The sequence below is a fragment of the Oncorhynchus tshawytscha genome, linkage group LG28 (assembly GCF_018296145.1).
Source record: "Oncorhynchus tshawytscha isolate Ot180627B linkage group LG28, Otsh_v2.0, whole genome shotgun sequence".
Classification (NCBI taxonomy): domain Eukaryota; kingdom Metazoa; phylum Chordata; class Actinopteri; order Salmoniformes; family Salmonidae; genus Oncorhynchus; species Oncorhynchus tshawytscha.
Window position 1 is genome coordinate 12,075,561 of NC_056456.1, and position 19,264 is coordinate 12,094,824.

General features: G+C 39.8%; 2 protein-coding genes across 2 annotated transcripts; one reads left to right on the top strand and one right to left on the bottom strand.

Annotated features, from left to right (window-relative positions):
• Positions 1-17: 17 nt before the first annotated feature.
• On the bottom strand, positions 18-3,064 carry LOC112226740 (zinc finger protein 473 homolog). The gene is made up of 2 exons (XM_024391259.2): positions 2,264-3,064; positions 18-1,396 (listed from the first exon to the last, which is right to left on the bottom strand). The coding sequence occupies exons 1-2, from the start codon at positions 2,538-2,540 to the stop codon at positions 372-374; spliced, it is 1,302 nt and encodes a 433-aa protein (XP_024247027.1). The 5' UTR covers positions 2,541-3,064; the 3' UTR covers positions 18-371.
• An 8,348-nt stretch (positions 3,065-11,412) lies between these two features.
• LOC112226733 (zinc finger protein 782) lies at positions 11,413-18,577 on the top strand. Its single transcript, XM_024391250.2, has 4 exons — positions 11,413-11,762; positions 15,074-15,177; positions 15,336-15,450; positions 16,958-18,577. The coding sequence occupies exons 1-4, from the start codon at positions 11,549-11,551 to the stop codon at positions 18,106-18,108; spliced, it is 1,584 nt and encodes a 527-aa protein (XP_024247018.2). The 5' UTR covers positions 11,413-11,548; the 3' UTR covers positions 18,109-18,577.
• The last annotated feature ends 687 nt before the right edge of the window (positions 18,578-19,264 follow it).

Sequence of the window (19,264 nt, forward strand, 5' to 3'; positions counted from 1 at the left end):
ACAACAAGGGCTCAAAGTTCAGAGAATGTTCATGTTTATTCATAAAAATGTATGCATTGATAAAAGCATGTGCATTGTATTTTCTCTCCAGATGTGTTGTCTCTGGCATAGTCCTACAAAAACTTAAAAGACGATGGAGATCCACCTCTTGATAACTGTTCCTTTTAAAATATACAAGCAGGAGGATGTAAACCTGTAACTTTAACTCCCTACAGTATATTAGCACCACTAGTGTAACAGTTGTGGTAGGGTCGCACTGTTCTCACTTTACAGAATAGGAAGACAAAAGTAGCATCCTGCGGCTTTTTGCACGAGTGTCTTGACTGTCTTCTCAGGAACTCTCTGTTCTCAGTCATTAGAAAAAGTTGATATTAATGAGGTTGTGTTTCATAATGTGTGGGACGGGCCCCAGCTGGTTTCTCTAGAATGTTCTTAGTCATCTCGTCATTGTGATTACTTTTCGTTTGCTTTGTTCTGAGGCCCCGGTGTACACGCTGATGTGTGCGGAGATTACTCTGCTGAGCAAAACACCTCCCACATGTCACACAGTTGTACGGTTTCTCTCCTGTATGAATCCGTTGATGCATCTCCAAGTGACTGACCCTGTCAAAGCTCTTTCCGCAAAAGGTGCAAACAAACCACTTCTCTCTTGCTGGGGTACTCCTTGAGGCTACCTTTGCTGAGTTGAAACCATTTGGGGTAAGCGAGAATACATTGTTTAGCCAAACGTTAGAATATGCTGCACCCTCATTGGTTCGTGTTTGTTTGTCTGACGGCACTCTGGTAGTTGTCCCATCCTCCCTTCTCTCTGGGTGCATAGTTTGCTCTCTGTGATGACCTGGTTGTGCCTGAACCAAATCTATAGGGGTCCTTCTTTGGTCATTCCAACCAGACTGTGCTCGCATCTCTTCTTTCATTAGTCTGTTTATGTACCCCATCTCTGATGATGGATCGCTATCAAGACCCTCCACAGCACTTTGAATAAGCTGTATGTCTGTATTGAGATCCTGTCTATATTGTTCTGTACCATATGAGCAATCAGGACCCTCAGAGTCACAGTTGATCTCTGATACAGACGCCCACAGATGACTCTCTCTGCAATCCATGGCAAACTCAGTTTCCTGATGATCTGATAGCTCTGTGCCATGTTCACTTCCTGATGTATGTAGTGAAATAACGTCATACTCCTCCTCGTGCTCTGTCTTCACAAACTCTAGTGCACTACCCTTCTCTCGCTGGCCAGACCTGTACTGTTCATTGAGCCCCTCTACTGATTCTGCAGGTGGCTGTGGTCTATTTTGATCCAGTTGTTTGTCTTTAGGTGTGATTACTTTGTCCCTGGTGGTCTGCTCAAATGAAGTCCTTTCACCAGCATCCTCATCAGACCCCTTGGACCCTGAAAGGGAAGGTTTAACTGAACTGTCAGTAGCTATATGTCATAAGCACTGTAAAACAAAGTTGAGAGTGTACTGGACAACTTAACAAAAGGTCAACAATAGAACTGAAACCCATTATCTACACTTGCCTGGGAACCTGACCTCAAATTGCATTGAATTCTATGTAGGGCAGAAATGAGTGTTTGAATCTGGAACGTTTCCCTTCACAACCTCTCCAAGTCAGAATGTTGAATAAAATTCATTTTGAACTTGTTGATATTTGTCTGTGTGGTTGCTCCTTTTGGAGGTAGGTATGTGAGGCAATATATCCACAGGAAAGTATAATTACATCAACTTTTCTAAAGCACTGGCAGTGCTTTCGGGTATCTATCACCTGAAGCATGTGCACAAGATAATAAAATACATTCATGAAATGCATGCATACTTGCCGAGCTCGTGCTTACATGGTTATGTGCATGCTTCAGGTGATAGAAATCTGAACCCACTACCAGAGCTTTGTAAAGTTGATGTAATCATAATTTTCCGTGGATATATTGTCACATTCCTAACGCCAAAAAGACCAACTGCACGGACAACCGATAAAGTAGGTTAAAATATAATTGTATTCAACAGAGGTCGTGAGAGGAAACTGCCCTGACTCAAACTCCTTTCTGCACAACAGAATTCAATGCAATTCAACGTTGGGTTTCCTGGCAATATGTACACTAGATAGGCATTGAGCTAAATTATTGTCAGTTATGTTGTTACTGTATTTGATATGTTCTTGAAGAATTGACCCGAGCTGAGATGGACACTAGACAACAACACATTGTAGATAAGTCAATCTAGTTAGCTAGTACAGTAAGCAAGCACGCGCGCAGGCTTACCGTGCTCTGTCCTTCTGGAAGACGAAGAGCATGTGAAAGAATTGCCTGCTTCTCGCTGTTTTGAACTCGTCGCTTGCCGTTCGTTCTCCATGAATAATTTTCTTTTCAAGGCTTCAATTTCATTTTCTCTGTGGCACATTTCCAAGCGTAACACAGCAAATCCATCATCAAACAATTTACTTATTTCGGTCACTGCAGCTTTGGCCAACACATCCATAACGGATGATAATTTGGTCTGAAAAGTAACACAGTTGGTCATATTCTCCTGGAACAACATTTTATCGGACCAGTGTTATGTTTCTAAAGAATGTTCGGTAGGAAAAGACAATAGTCGGATAGCTATCGCTGATGGATTTTACTTCCGCGAAAACAAACTGAGGGGAGGAGCGGATATACTTTTAAGGAATCGTAATAATACCAGCGATAATAGAGAAAGGAGGAGATGGGAATCTCATTTGGAAATGAATGGAGGCAGACTGTCGCCCAATCGCGTTTAAGTTGTCATTCTGCGTCATGTGGTTGCTAAAAACTCATCGTCACGTTCCATTCTCAAAGTCAGGGTATGAGTCGAGAAACTTGCCTATTTTCCTTGAAAGTACATTGTCCCGATTCCAAAGCTATACGATATTACAGATAATAAGTTAATTATCTCACGTCTCGGATTTGTTAATGATATCGTACTTCTTGTTTACAAAATTCATGCTAATGTTGGGTTTTTGAACTAGCGCCCAATTGACTCCCATTCACTCCTTGTAGGAGAGCTCGTCTTGTCCCAGAATCACCCAGAATGCCCCGCGCGGCCGTTAATTGATAACTAAGGAGTTTCTTATCTCCTCAAAAAGTATATCTGTTAACACACGGTGTACGTTGGCAATGGGCCGCTCGGCGTATTCTGGGTAAACTCCGACAAGGAAATAGCTCCTTTTATTATTTATTTTTTATTAACAGTAACATGCAAAACATAAACTAAAATAAAACGAATCCAAAAATAAAATAAAAATAAATAAAATAAAAATAATCCACATTATATCAATTCAAATACAGACATATAGCGAATACATTTTTTTTACATTTTGTTTTGTATACGTTTTAAAGACTCTAAATAGTTTTCCAAATCAGATTAAAAAATTAAGAAAAGGGGCTTTTTCTTCATAAATTTTGATTTGTGTACGAAATGTTTTCCTAATAAAATAAAGAGATTTATGACATACTCACGTTCAATTGTGGAATCAGTGTAGTAAAATAATATGTCAAACTTAAACATTTCTATGGTTGTATGCAATTTGAGGCCAAGATATAGTTTTACATCAGTCCAGAACACTTCACTATATAAACAATGACAGAATAAGTGTTCAATAGATTCAGTTTCTAGTTCACAAAAACTGCATTCACTGGTAACATCAGGTATATATTTAGAAAGCAAGCTATTACACGGATAGAATCTATGGATAATCTTAAAGGAGATCTCCTTTACTTTATTGGTCACCATAAATCTGTGTGGAGTGAGCCAAGCACGGTGCCAGTTTACATCAAACGATGAAGCCCAGCAAAATATCGCAGAGGGAATAGACTTCCCGTAGAAAATATCCTTTAATAAACGATTGTTGAATTTCATATCTAGTAGACCAATGCCATTCACCTGGATATCGCTTACAATCGGAGATATTCCAAAATATGCATTATTCTGAAGTAAAGTTTTTATCCCACTAGGTATAGTTTTAATAACAGTGTCATATTCCTTGCTTGAAACCTCAAAGTTGTATCTTTCCATAAATTCTTTCAGTGTAAATAGATTCCCTCTAATATTAACTAATTGGCTGACAAGGACAATGTTTTTCGAGGACCATTTATGGTTAAATAACATCTTGTTTCTATGTAATATCGACCCATTGTTCCATATAAAACATTTATGAGGTGAGAAGTTGTGTTTATACAACAAAGCCCAGCACATTAAAGCCTACTTGTGAAAAGCTGCCAGTTTCACAGGAAGTTTACCCACAATATATGGACATTGTAGTAAAGAATTAAGCCCTCCGAACTTCTGAAAAACAAAATGAGGTATAATATTCCAGAAACTATGAGGATTTTTTTTATGTACCTTTTAATCCAGTTGACCTTTGATATCTGATTGAAGAGAGTGAAGTCTAAGACATTTAGACCGCCATCACAAACCCTGTTGGTGATAGCATCTCTTTTTATCTTATGTGGCTTGTTTTTCCATATGAAGTTGTACAAAAGCCTATCTAAAGTACAGCAAGTGGATTTGGGAATGTCAATAGATGAAAAAAGATAGGATGCACGAGATAACCCCTCAGCTTTGGATAAAAGCACCCTTCCTTGAAGACTTAAATCCCTCCCTAACCATGAGGATATTTTTTTTTGACAGATTCAGTTACAGGGTTCAAATTAAGATCATTCACAGCCTTAAGATTTTGGGTGATCTTTACACTGAGGTAGGTTACAGTATCTTTTTCAGAGATGTTACAATCTGCTGGATTGAGATGTTACAATCTGCTCATTTCAAAACAAACATCTCACATTTGGAAAGATTTAATGCCAGACCTGAGATTTTGGAGGACTGCTTCACGATATCCAATGCTAATCTAGCTTGTGACACATTTTTTTTTTAAAGTGAGGTGTCATCCACCAGTTGGGATATCTGATCTCTCTGGAATGGAATGGAATGCCTTCAAATGGACTTTTATGAACTAATGAGCATAACATTTGAGATACTAACAAAAATAAAAAAGGTGAAAGTGGACAACCTCGTCGTATTCCTTTGTAAATGTTAAACCTTGAAGATGTTCCATGACAGTGTTTCATACAGCTATTGCCACCATTATACAGAGTTCTAATAGCATCAACAAAAAAATGCTTAAGACAATCAAAGATAAAATTCTGACTTACTGTATCAAATGCTTTCTGAAAATCCAAAAATAGGATAACAGGGAAGTCATCCAATAGATCACAATACTCAACCAAGTCTAACACCAGCCTCAGATTATTAAATATATGGCACCCTTTCATAAACCCTGGTTGACATTCATCAATCCGATCATTCAAGCAACACTTTAACCTTTTTGCAAAAATTAAGGCTATCATTTTTTAGTCGAGATCCTTGTGTGGTTTAGGTATAAGAGTAATAACCCATTGCTTCAGAGAGGCAGGTAGTTCTCCCTTCTTTTCGCCTCCTTAAAGGTTTCAAGTAAAAATAGTGCTATTTCTTCAGAGAAGGTTTTGTAAAATTCAGAGGTTAATCCATCACAACCTGGAGATTTGTTATTTTTTTAACTGAGCAACCCCGTACTGGATGTCCATAATGGATAAATCTTGACAACAAGACCGATTGAATTCTTCACTCATCGAATTAACATTCTCTATAGAATCAAGGAGATCCTTAGAGTCACTCAAATTGTTATCTAAGGAGTAAAGATTCTCATAAAACTTAGTGGTAAAGTCTGATAACAACTCTCTATCCTCAGTGGTAACCCCATTAATCTTAAATTTCCGAAGTGTGTTGAGTTTCCCTCTCCTCTTTTCCAAATTAAAAAAGTATCTACTGTTCTTTTCACCTTTTTCAAGCCATTGTTTTCTGGATCTTATGAAAGCTCCTCTAGCATTTTCCTCATACAATGTATCTAGTTGATTCTGTAAATCATTCAATTTAGCTTTCTCATTAAGATCAAGATGCTCAATCTCTGTGATATCCGCAATTGTCTTAGAGAGTTCAGTTACCTCACATCTCCTTCTTAAAGCAAGCCTTTTTCCAGAAGTAATACAGGCTGAGCGGATTTTACATTTCAGCACTTCCCAATATATCCCATACTCTGCATTAGATGTAGCTAAACTGCTCGGCCTCCGACCACAAGTCACTACAGAGGGTAGTGTGTACGGCCCAGTACATCACTGGGACCAAGCTTCCTGCCATCCAAGACCTCTATACCAGGCAGTGTCAGAGGAAGGCCCTAAAAATCATCAAAGACTCCAGCCACCCTAGTCATAGACTGTTCTGTCTGCTACCACACGGTACCAGAGTGCCAAGTCTAGGTCCAAAAGACTTCTTAACAGCTCCTACCCCCAAGCCATAAGACTCCTGAACAGCTAATCAAATGGCTACCCAGACTATTTGCATTGTCATCGCCCCTCCCACCCCTTTAGACTGCTGCTACTCTCTGTTTATTAACTATGCATAGTCACTTTAACTCTACCTACATGTACATATTACGTCAATGAACTCAACTAACCGGTGCCCCCGCACATTGACTCTGTACCGGTACCCCCTGTATATAGCCTCGCTACTGCTGCTCGTTAATTATTTGTTACTGTCCATCTTATTGATCTCTTTACAAGTAGCTGGATTTACACATAACGATAATGAGGGGTACACAAAACGAGACAGTCCCTCTGCCTTGGACAGAAGTACTCTCCCAAGTATAGAAAGATCTCTTTGTAGCCAATTATTAAATATATTTTTAGTTCTCTTAATTTTAGGAGAGAAATTCAAATGTTGTCTGACTAAGTGGTTTTTTGACAGATGTATTCCTAAATATTTAACACAGTCCTTTACAGGAATATTTTCAATTTCTTTATCATCAGAGTCAAATAAACATAAGATTTCACATTTAGAAACATTCTGTTTTAATCCTGATGCAATAGAAAATGCAGTAATAGCATTAAGGGCATGTGCGACCTGGTCTTTGGATGAATATAAAATGTTAATATCTTCGGCAGTAAGTGATACAAATTTTGGGCCACTAATAATACAATGGATGTTTTGTGCACAAAGGTAATGACTAAACTGTCTTGCTAAGAATGTTCAAATCTGACATCTCTACGTGGCCATCTATGGAAATGGTCTTTCTGGCCCGGGCGTAAAATAAACTGCAGTACCGAAGCAAAACTGTGGGAGCAGTTTCCCCTTGGTTATCCCTCTCGCTTTGCCTAACCAACTACACTTGAAGTCAGAACCAAAGCATTTTCTGTTTTTCATTTTAAATTAATTTGCAAACATTTCTAAACGTGTTCACTTTGTCATTATTTGTTATTGTGTGTAGATGGGTTAAAAGAACCTAGTTAATCCATTTTGAATTTAGGCTGTAACACAATGAAATGTGGAACAATTCATGGGGTATGAATACTTTCTGAAGGCACTGTAAATACATCTTTATCCTTACAATCCAATTGCATACGTGTGATCCAAATTTCGAATGCAAATAAATATATAATATCCTACTTGCGACAATATAGCTAATCTATATAGCTTATCTAGATGGTACTGTATTGTTGTTTCCCATGTTATAGCCCACAATTTGTCTTGTCTGTTATATTTTTGTCACCAAACAAATTCAACTTTGTTGACTGTCTAAGTGTGAATAAAATGGAATACATATTGTAGGCTACACATGGGTTATTGTAGGGGATTTCTAAACTGGCCATTTGAGAGGCTTAATCTGAGCAAGTACCCCAGACACCAATCGTCGGGTCAATACCAAATGCATTTGACCGTTTGGCATATTGCTTGGCATATTGTTTACCCAGTAATTTATGTAAACGTATGTACATGTAGTCTAATCCTTTTCATATTGTTTACCCAGTAACTTAGGTAAACTGAATGATGCCTATGTATAGTCTAATCCTTTTCTGGATAGTGAGTGTTTTGTCCTTCATGTGATTGAATCAAATTTTGTTATTTCAAATCAAATCACATTTTATTTGCCACATGTTTTGTAAACAACAGGTGTAGACTAACAGTGAAATGCTTACTTACAGGCCCTTCTCAACATGCTTACTGACAGAAACAACATAAAGACGCCCATAGCCTCTCCCGGGAAGAGCATGTGATCATATGATCATTAATAAGTCCTACGGTGTCCATAGAGGAAATAAACAGACTGTGAGCGCACCTGTTTTTCCTGTAGCCAGATATAGCACAGGCACATGTGGGAATAATACTGTATCTTGCTACTCTGGACACTGACCACGCATCATTGAATTGAAAAGTATTAGCTTGTTGTTTACAGGAGTTTTTCTGCAACTTATTTGGTAAGTTTGCTTCCCTGTTTGTGTCATTAAGGGAGGAAATGAGTGATTATACCCTGTTGAATGGAGAATGGTAGGAAATTGAACATAAACACAGTCCATCTCTTTCTTGTTCTTCTGCAGCCAGATTGATCCATCCCTCTGTCACGGCCCAAATGACCTCCTGGCTCTGACCAATCCTAAAGTCAGACTGGCCTTTAAAAAAGAGCTCCTCCTCCCATGACAGGCTGACTGGACCAAAGCTCATCTTCTGATGGCAGGTAGGTACTAGGATAAAGATCACACACACATACACAAACTCACCACATACACAGAGACATAGATACTATGTCAATGTCTGAGCAGGGAAACACGACTTTTAACTCTTGGTTGCTCCAGTTTCAACTGTTCTGCCTTATTATTATACGACCATGCTGGTCATTTATGAACATTTGAACATCTTGGCCATGTTCTGTTATAATCTCCACCCGGCACAGCCAGAAGAGGACTGGCCACCCCACATAGCCTGGTTCCTCTCACATAGCCTGGTTCCTCTCTTCTTCCTAGGTTTTGGCCTTTCTAGGGAGTTTTTCCTAGCCACCGTGCTTCTACACCTGCATTGCTTGCTGTTTGGGGTTTTAGGCTGGGTTTCTGTACAGCACTTTGAGATATCAGCTGATGTACGAAGGGCTATATAAACAAATTTGATTTGATTTGATTTGACATGTATATATTACAAAACACAGAGACATAGATACTATGTCAATGTCTGAGCAGGGAAACACGACTTTTAACTCTTGGTTGTCTGTCTTTGGTCAGATGAAAGGTCAGTGGGACGCACTATGTTCCCTGCTCTCCAGTTAACATTTCCTGTTTGCCAAGGTGCGCCATGGCCTCCTGCTCCATCTCCTGGAAACCTACAGCTTGTTTAGTAAGTCACCTCTCTGGGCATATGGAGAAATGGTGAACAGCCTCAACCAGCCTGTCCAGGCAACTATGATCGGTTTTCTCTAACAGCTTTTCATCTCCTCTTTTATCATTCTCTCCTCTGCAGGCAAGAGGTTTGAGTCTGAAGGTATTGGCTCATCGGACTCTTCAGGTAATAGAATTTATCATTTTCTACCTGTTTCTATCTGTATAGCAAAGTCTCTCTAGATATTCCTCAGACAGAAAACCCTGAGTTAAGTCTTCCTCTCCTTTTCCTGTAAAGAGGACGCCCAGAGTGGTCTGAAGGGTTGTGTGAGGTTCCTGCAGCACCGTGCTCACCTCATGACCAGCCCTGTTTCTCCAGCAAGCTCTCAACAAGCCCCACCACACTCCCGCTTATGCCCGGCCACAAGGCATGATGGGAATTGGAGGAAAAGGGGTGCATGTGATGAGGTGGCTAAAAGATGAACAAGATACTCAACCGGAGAACAGGTACAGTGGCTTATCTTATGCTGTTTGTGTAAGTGATTTTTACAGCAATGTTATTACAGGCCATATTGACCTGTCTTAGCTACCTCAGAGGTTGGTATATTGTTTATTACCCTAGTTGTGACGATATTAGAGATTATGGTGGCCTCTAATCACAGTGATTTCCATCTTCCCCTCTGAGTCCAGGGGGTGGGGATATGGCAGTTGGGACTGGACAGGGGACCCTCCATCTCATCCAAAAAGACTAGACAGGTATATTTCTGCCCTCTGTCAATAAAAACAATATGTCACTGACCTGACAAACTAGGAAAGGACTATATGTGAGTTTCAAATTGCACAATCGCTTGGCCGTTAACAGGAAGTGAGGTCACAGGTGATCAGCTGTGACGGCATCTCTGGATGCATCTTCCAAGGCCAGTCTGGTCACAGCCGTGTCGAGTCCTAGACCTCTGAACTGTGTGACCTTTGACCCCGAAGGTGACCAGCTCTGAGCCGCTCGGTGAATGTGTTTGGAGATCCCAAGATATGCCGTAGTTCGTCAATGTCCATTTCTGTCACTTGGATGTTCAAAAATCACTTTGTTATTGTAGTTGTTTGCTTTGACAGGAGTCCGTTGTTCAGAAGGGAAAGAAGATGTCAACCTCGGAGCCCACTTCTCTGTGTGGCTGTCACTGGGGGTTATGCAGCAGTGGGTTACCATGGTGATGGGTTGAAACCCTTGAGTCTTAAATCAGGTATATGGTTTTACAAGTTTGCCAACAACTCTGTAAGCCAATGAACTAAATTAATTAAATACATCACTGAACACAACATCAGTGATTAAGAACTAATGAAACCACCCCAACCCTATTGTGCAGGTTAGAGGACGTGGGCTAGCGAGGATCTGCGGGTGTCCATCCTCTACCTGATTTGGCTCGCTTCAGAGGAGCCCAAGCTACTGGTATCTCGGGGCAGGGATCAACGGCTAAGGGTGTGGAGGAAACAGGAGGGAGAGGCAAGCATGGTGCTGCTGGAACATTTTAGGGTGCAACAAGGCCCCATCCTGGCACTGGCAAAAAACTATTCTTATCTGGCTTCCACCTCAGGTCAGACTAGTTGAAGATCAACAACTAAAACCCTCATTAAACACTAATTTAATCAATAGTTAACCCATGAACCACATATTCACCTTGGAATCTCCACACACCACCAACAGGACACATAATAACAGTGCAGTTAATAAATCATTCATATAACAACTTGTTTACAGATGATTCACAATATGTATCAAAATGTGTATGGGTATGTGAGTGTCATTGTACTGCAGTGCAGCTACCTCCCTCCACAGTCACTGCAGTTATCCAGCCACCTTTGCCCCCACTAGACTCCTCCATTTCTAGCTCAATGTCACCACATGATTGCGGCAGGTCAGTATTTGGGCCCATGGCATACTAGAGAAGGCAAATTGGATATTTTTTTTGCAGTGAGATGCAGTGCCTTAGACCGCTGCGCCACTCGGGAGCCCTAAATGTAGGCTTTTTATGCGTTAATAACCACACCAACCTGCATTGCTCTGCACTCTCCCCTACACGTAGCCATATCTTTTCACTAAATAGAGAATACGTTTTACAACCTGAATTCTTTATTCAATAGATATGATTACCCTAAATGTACGAATTTTGAAGGGCTGTTGCAGTCTTATTTACGGTAATATTTACTTACGTCACGTGTGCATTTGCGCACGCATCTCCCACTTGAAAAAATTGTTGCAGTTTATTAACATCTACGGATTCTTTATTGAACATTAGCATTGAAATACTCGACTATATACTTCACACAGAGAATACAAATCTGTCATTTGGATTGGACAAGATGGCCAGCTGCAATTTTCAGTCGCAGTTAGTATCCATTATGGAGATATTAGCTAAAGCAGCTGTAGCAGAAATAAACAAACGAGTTGATGATAGCTGTGCAGTTATACGTTTGGAAGTAACCCAAAGCCAGCGAGATATTGATGGACTGAAAAGGAAGTGTCAAATGATGGAGGGAGAGCTGAAGAAGACGCGAGGACGAGTCAGGAGAAAAGGTAGTAGATTTTTGTATATACTTTTACTACGGTGATATGTGAATGATTCTATAACGTTAAGTTACATCCGTTACACATTAGCTAGTGTAAATCATAGTAGGCAATTTTTCAACTAACCTGTTTTTGGCGATAGTTTCTCTGTTCTCGATTCGGGGAGAATATGGTATCATATAAATGTCCGTATCCAGTTGCAGGTGGTTCTGAACAAAAACAGAATATTCAGAAAAATATTAAATGCAAGTCTTGTATCGAGTGAGAAATTCATTTTGCATGTGTGTAGTTCTCTGTTTTGCACTGTTTCAGTGCGACCAAAACACACATGCAAAAGGTTTTCACTCGATACAAAACGTGGATGTAATATATCTTTCTGAATATTCTCGGACATGTTTAAATCCTGAATTGCGGATTGCTATGTAGTGGCCAATGAAAGGCTTCGAAGTCACCGGCTGTAATATTGACATTCCCCAGGTTTCCACAGATAACACATCCACAAAGTCAAAATTGGCTTCAAAATGTAGCATTCTGGTCATAATTTAAGATGAGGCATAATGATAGCAGTGTGTCTAGGGTTAACATCTGACCGTAACATAATAAATTGTGGAAATGGCCGGGGTTTAGCCATAATTATGACTTTGTGACTGTGTTAACTAGTGACAGTCCGGTCATCACTAGTTTCCAGTGATGATGATTTATATAAACCCTGGATTGCTGATGTTATTTATTGGACATTGAGGGGCTTTGAAGCCACCGGTCGGTTATATTGGCACTCCCTAGTAGGAGCAGTCCTCCATACGAATGAATGGAATATATTTTTTTCCTGTGGTGGGGCAGTAACATTAGTACTCTTCCCCCCCAAAAAGTTAAGGATTTTATTTCAATATTTTATTTTATTTGTATGTTTAGCTCACAATATAATTTAAAAGTGTGCATGAAGGTATCTGTAATAGAATAAACGTGCCAAAAACGAATGTAGACATTAAGAAATGCATTTCTATAGCTCCCAAAATATATATATTTTTTACAAATGAGGAGGAATGCCAAGATGGCTGTGCCAAGATGACTGATGGGGGCTTCAATACAGCGCCCGTTGTCAGTAATCCAGGGTTTATACAAATCATTATTCTATACCCGGCTTTCAACCTACTCTTGAAAGTTGTAATAGTAGCATGCACAAGGTGCAATTTTGAAATTGGGTATTACATCCGCAGTGTTCCTCTTGTCATGTCAGTCATTGCAGACCTTAGAGCGCTATTTATAACTTGTCAGAAATATTCAGATCAACTATCCCATGACAGCTAACGCTTTTTAGCTAGTTTTTTAGCCCATTGATTTTGTTGTAACGTTTGAGTAACACAAATATAACATGAATACACAGAAGACGTAGCAAAATGTGTAGAATAGCAGGAATTTAGCTTCAAAATGGCAACAAAAAAAATAAAACATCTCCATCCCATGGCAAAATGTATAGAATTGCAGGAAATTAGCTTTAAACCATCAAAGATTTCTTTCTGCCTGCAAGAGGGGTGTGAACAGTTTGTGTCGTGAACATTCCTTGTGCCCATAGAAATAGACATGGCACGCAGGCGGGGGTATGGGATGTTCCCCAATGCTTGAAGGGGAGCTTAAGTGAAAAATTTTGGTAACCCCTTATATAGAACTTAGTGGAAACAGAGTAGTTCTCCATAGGAATGAATGGAATTCAACAGTATTTCTATACATTTCAAGTACACAATGACATGTAACATTAGTACTAAGTCGGAAGTTTACATAAACCTTAGCCAAATACATTAATACATTATATACAAATACATTATATACACACATCTATATATACACACATATATATATATATATATATACATATATATATATATATATATATGTGTATATACATACATATATACGTGTGTATATATACACACACACACACACATATATATATATATTTGTATATATACACTTATATGTATGTATGTGTGTGTGTATATATACATACATGTGCATATATATGTTATATATACATACACATATCTATATACATATATTATGTATGTGTATATATATATATATATATATATATATATATTGCCAGGTTGGGAGTTTAGCCATGACACCTGAGTGAACACCCATACTTTTACAATAAGCTCCATAGGATTTTGAATGACCACGTCCCATCCGAAAGAAGGCACCCTGTGCGGGACAATGTTCCAAAATGTAATCAAGGTTTGAAATTATTATGTTTTAGTCAAATATTATATCTGTTTAGGCTTCTTGCGGTCAGTTTGCGGTCAACATTAAAAAAACATTTTTTTTTAAAAATCTGCCCCCCCCCCGACCATCTGCTCAATAACAAATTGGCCCGCAGCTGAATCTAGTTGATGATCCCTGCATTAAGGTGTCTGCAATAGAATATAATTGTCAAAGCTAATGTAGACATTAAAGACACAGTGCAGTCCAAAACTTGATTTTCCTGTGATCTATATATATTTCCACACTATGAGGTTGGAATAATACTGTGAAATTGTGAAAATTATGATAATGCTGTTTTAGTGTAAGACCCATTCGAAAAGACCGCCTGAAATTTCAGCCTGTTTTGGTGGGATGGAGTTTTGGTAAATTAGTTAGACCAATAAGAAAGTTCCAAACCTCTCTGCCAAAATCAGCTAGTTTTCAGTTTTTTCCTCCCTTCTCAGACTATTCTGACAGTCCTAGCAAAGTTCTTGCTTGATAAATTGCTCTTAGCTAAGATTTTTTTTTAAATGAGAAAACAATTACAGTAAGGTACTTAATTGTTACCCAGAAATGATTTAATATTGAGATATAAACAGTGCAATAGGCCTGTTCTATAGCTTCCAAAATATGATTTTTTTACCCTAGAGGAGGAGTACCAAAATGGCTCTGTGGTGGCTTCAACAGAGCCCCCTGTCAATCATCTAGGGTTAATACATATTGTATCATGGTATGTGACTCTGTCATCTTCTTCTACATGTGTCTGGAAGCTGAAATTCAGTGTAAAATGTGTATTTAATATTTTTCTGTTTTTTTGGAGAACCATCTGCAATTAGACAGGGGCATCTTTAACTTAGACTTTTCTCCCGAATTGACAACGAAGTGGCGCCAAGAACAGCTTAGTTCAAAATGTGGCTGCTGTGCTTTATATTAGCTAATGTGTAACGGCTGTATAGAAGCATTCACATATCACCGCTGTAACAAGGTGGAGCTAGATTATTTGATTGCCTATCCAAAACCCAAATGTGTGAATAGCCCTAATATTTAACTGATTACAATTTTATTTTATTACCCCATGGCAGCAGAGAGATCTTTATATCCAGTCAAGATTGTTTTGAACAAGCAGAGGATTTGCTCACAGTGGAGAGATGGAGAGATGGCTGTTGAAGAGGACTCTCAACCCCAGGTGTGATGCATCACCTTTTACAATTACAAAGACCTGACCTCTTGGATCAATTCTGTTATTGGAATGTCAGGAGAATTTACAGTTTTTGTGTGATTCATGAGTATGAAAGTGTTAAATATGGTGTGTCCCAGAGTGATAACCTCAGTCCCCTGTTACAGCCTACAGATGTGGAGCAGAGAGCAGAGACTGAACCAATACTGATCAAAGATGAGGAGACGGCAGAGGATGTGTGGAAGACTGACCTTCAGGAAGAGCTCAGGATCACTGGAGAGGGTGGGTGCGACCATAAGGGGTACTGCTCTGTCTGCCTATGGAAGACTGTGTGGGTGTGGTGTTACACACGTTGCAAGTTGCTACACTGGTGTTGGGCGTTTTATGTTCTGCCATATGGAGTGCACATACACACACAGTCCGTTCCAAAGCTGTCATGATTTGCTACTGGTAGCCCTTTACTCTCGTACCTCTATACGGGTTGAAAATGGCAGATTTGGGCACAGATAAGTGCCTAAATTGGAACGTAGTGGCTGTACAGTAACATGCTGTAAATGACGTCAGATCCCAGGCTCTGCGCCGCTTCACAGTGCTGTGTGTGTTTTGACTGACAGCCGCTCTGACATGAGCACCACACGCGACAAGTTGTTGCCCCTATCCCTCCCGCTAATTGTCAAACTTTTGCACATTTGTTGTTGTCTGAGTGAGTGAAATGCTGTAAATTAAGAGGACTCAATGTATTTTGAAAGAGGAGACATTGAGGATTATAATACATACGGCATTGATACGAGCAAGCCAAACACCCGTGAGTTCAAATGTGCACTTCACATTTCCGTATCATAAAACCCATGTCATAAACAGTGTCATCATTTATGATCACCATGTTTGATGTACAGTTACAAGATGACATGGCGTCATACCATGGGGTTGTTCTGAACAGAATGAGCCTATTTTTTGGGGGCCTATTGTGAAGAGAATTTGGCACAGAACACGCACTTGAATGCACTCATTACTCCTTTCTATGCGCACCAAAATTACGGTATGTTTCTCTGAATTCCCTTGTGAAAGCCTAACACTGTAAGATTGTATTTTATAACTTAGCTGATCAAGTTGGCAATATAACAAACTTTCAAATGATGCCCAGCTGACCCAGATTGTAATTTAAAATGGTCAGGTTTTGGATTAAGTAAACAACAACATTAATTGTGTGAAGGCGGGGATGCAGGGCTGCGTTACAAACAAAACAGCTACAAGTGTGCTTGTTCTAGTTCTGCAAAGCACCTTATAGTTGAAGACTTGTTTGAGTCATGAAAGTGTATTGAAATGACTTAGGACCTGTGTACACTTTGGAGAGGAGTGTGGCCACTTGGAGACACCAGTTAGTCCTCTCAGTCAAACCCTTGTCATGTTTCTGTCTTATGTTGCACCCACCCCACATTTCCAGGAATATTCTTATCATGTTACTGAATGTATCCAGAACATTTTCTGATTTTTGTTATCAACAAATGTGGCAAAAAGTACAGTAAATGTAAAATGCACATAAAATCAAGAGTGTAATGTTTGGATTCAGTCTTGTGTCAGGTGAACTGTTGTATCCTCAACGTTAGTCTAATAATTTCCCCATAATCTCCAAACTGCTCCCTTTCAAGTGCTACCATGCTTATGCATTTCATATGTCTTTGTAAAAAACATTTAAATTTAGCCCTATTCATATAGAACCAAATCCCACAAGTGTAAAGGGTTAAGTGTCTTTTTGAATGTTTCTTTTATATTTATCCCAAATCTTTAGAGTCTGGTTCCAAGCCTGGGCAACCACCATCCTTTGAGCAACGGCACTTTGATGAGGACTTCATCACACAACCCAACATATCTCCTGAAGACTCAGTGGAACATTACCCCAATTCTGATGGTCCAAAGGAACCAGGCACACCACGGTGTATGTCTGTAGAGAAATCAAAGGTGTTCAGCACAGAGCAGCACCGGCCAGCCGAGGATGAGGACTCACAAGAGCTAGTGATGGTGAAGGATGAGAAAGAGGAGGAGCTGGATCAGACCACGGCCCTGGCAGGACCTGACCAGTTTGTCATGGATGAGACTGATGGGCAGCAGTGGACATCTGTGGATCCAGGCCGAGAAACTGACCCTGAAGGCCACCCAGATTTTTCCTTTCATTCCACAGAAGAGCACTCTCAGAATATCTCAATTTTTCCACCTCACAGTGGGCTGCCATCCCTACCTACTATGACAGATGGTGTAGGGCCATCGATTCACTCTTCTAGAGGGAAACCACATGCTAACATGTTCAGTACAGCAGCACACATGAAAAAACATGTCAGGACATTGGCTGATGAGACTAGACAACAGATGCCAGAAGGACAGAGCAGTGAGACGCTGAACTCAAATAATGAAGGAAATAGTTTAGCTCTACAGCCAAGGCAGCATCAGCACAGGGCTTCAGAAGCAACTGTGAGAATGAGTGAGTGCATGACAGGGTCAAACATGGCCACCACCTCTACCTTCTCTGGATACAGCCTGAGTCGCAGTAGTTTTAACATGGTGAAGAGAATGAGGACTCAGTGGAGGTCGGGCGGCACCACTGAGAGGCGTTTCAGCTGCACCTTCTGTGGGAAGAGCTTCCAGCGTTTCAGCCAGCTCAAAGAACACCTCCGGAGTCACACCGGAGAGAAACCGTACACCTGCGAACAGTGTGGCAGGAGTTTCACCAAGCAGTGCAACCTGATCAGACATGCTGTGGTCCACAGCGGGGAGAAGCCCTATGAGTGCACACAGTGTGGGAAATGCTTCACCCAGCGCTCCAGTATGAAGTCACATCAGAGAACTCACATAGGAGAGAGTCCAGTGTCTCAACATGTGGTACCTGCATACCCTGGGGATCCACACACAAGTTTAATGTTGTCTCAGACCAGATGGAACAAATAAAACATAATTGCATGATGTTTCTATAACACTTTCTACGTGAAAATGTGGTACAGAAGGTGTTTTGAGACATTTTGACACGCTTTTCCTCCTAATTGATTTGTGAAATGGTTTTCATGTTTGACTGTTGACGGCTCCTCACTTTCATTTTAACACTCACAGAGCGCCGGAATTCCAGAACTACTAGAATGGCCATGCCGGTCATATTTCAATTGTTTAAATGTTCCATAATAAATTCCTAAATGATTGCATTTATTACGTTAAAATGGATCATAAGAAACCTCAGGACACCGAATGCAAATTGTAATCAGTCAGAAAATGAATTGATTGATCCAAAAACTCACAGATAAAAAAATAGTGATAGTGTATTTTCTGACTGTAAGACAACCTATTTACAACTGGTAGCATTGTGTTTTGTACCACAAAATCATAAAAAAGATGCTTTATTCAATAAACTTGATTTAATGAAAGACTTGATCTGCGCTTTTAGATCAACCATTTATAGGAGCCATTAAGTATGTGTTGTTTAGTTCGTGTTTGTCTCTCAGGGATGTCACTTCATGCCATAAGGGACAGTGTCATATCGGGTCAGGTTAATAACTCAACATGATTTCCCAAGTTCTATTTTCACGTTACTCTGCTGCCTTAAAATGTTAAGTTATGTCACCTCAACTTGGCAATGAAATATTTGTTTCAGTATAACAGGCTATACATGCTCATACAGTTTTACATTTGACATCTAGAAACAACACTTTTTTTACTGTGTACGTTGTCTAACCTGACTCTACACCGGTACTGTATAAAACGGATAATCTGAATCTAAAATCAAATCAACGTTTATTTGTCATGTGCACCGAACACAACAGGTGTAGTAGATCTTACAGTGAAATGCTTACTTACAGGCTCTAACCAACAGTGCAAAAAAGGTATTAGGTGAACAATAGTTAAGTAAAAAAATAAAAACAACAGTGAAAAGATGTGAAAAATAACAGTAGCAAGGCTATATACAGTAGCGAGGCTACATGCAGGCACCGGTTAGTCAGGCTGATTGAGGTACTACAGTGGGGCAAAAAAGTATTTAGTCAGCCACCAATTGTGCAAGTTCTCCCACTTAAAACAATGAGAGAGGCCTGTAATTTTCATCATAGGTACACTTTAA

Bases quoted from the DNA above. Each gene is read 5' to 3' on its own strand.
- LOC112226740 (XM_024391259.2), bottom strand. From the start codon at position 2,540: ATGTTGTTCCAGGAGAATATGACCAACTGTGTTACTTTTCAGACCAAA. The intron at 1,397-2,263 runs GTAAGCCTGCGC...CTTCCCTTTCAG, and splicing joins TTCCAGAAGGACAGAGCACG to GGTCCAAGGGGTCTGATGAG.
- LOC112226733 (XM_024391250.2), top strand. From the start codon at position 11,549: ATGGCCAGCTGCAATTTTCAGTCGCAGTTAGTATCCATTATGGAGATA. The intron at 15,178-15,335 runs GTGTGATGCATC...CCCCTGTTACAG, and splicing joins AAGAGGACTCTCAACCCCAG to CCTACAGATGTGGAGCAGAG. The intron at 15,451-16,957 runs GTGGGTGCGACC...CCAAATCTTTAG, and splicing joins GCTCAGGATCACTGGAGAGG to AGTCTGGTTCCAAGCCTGGG.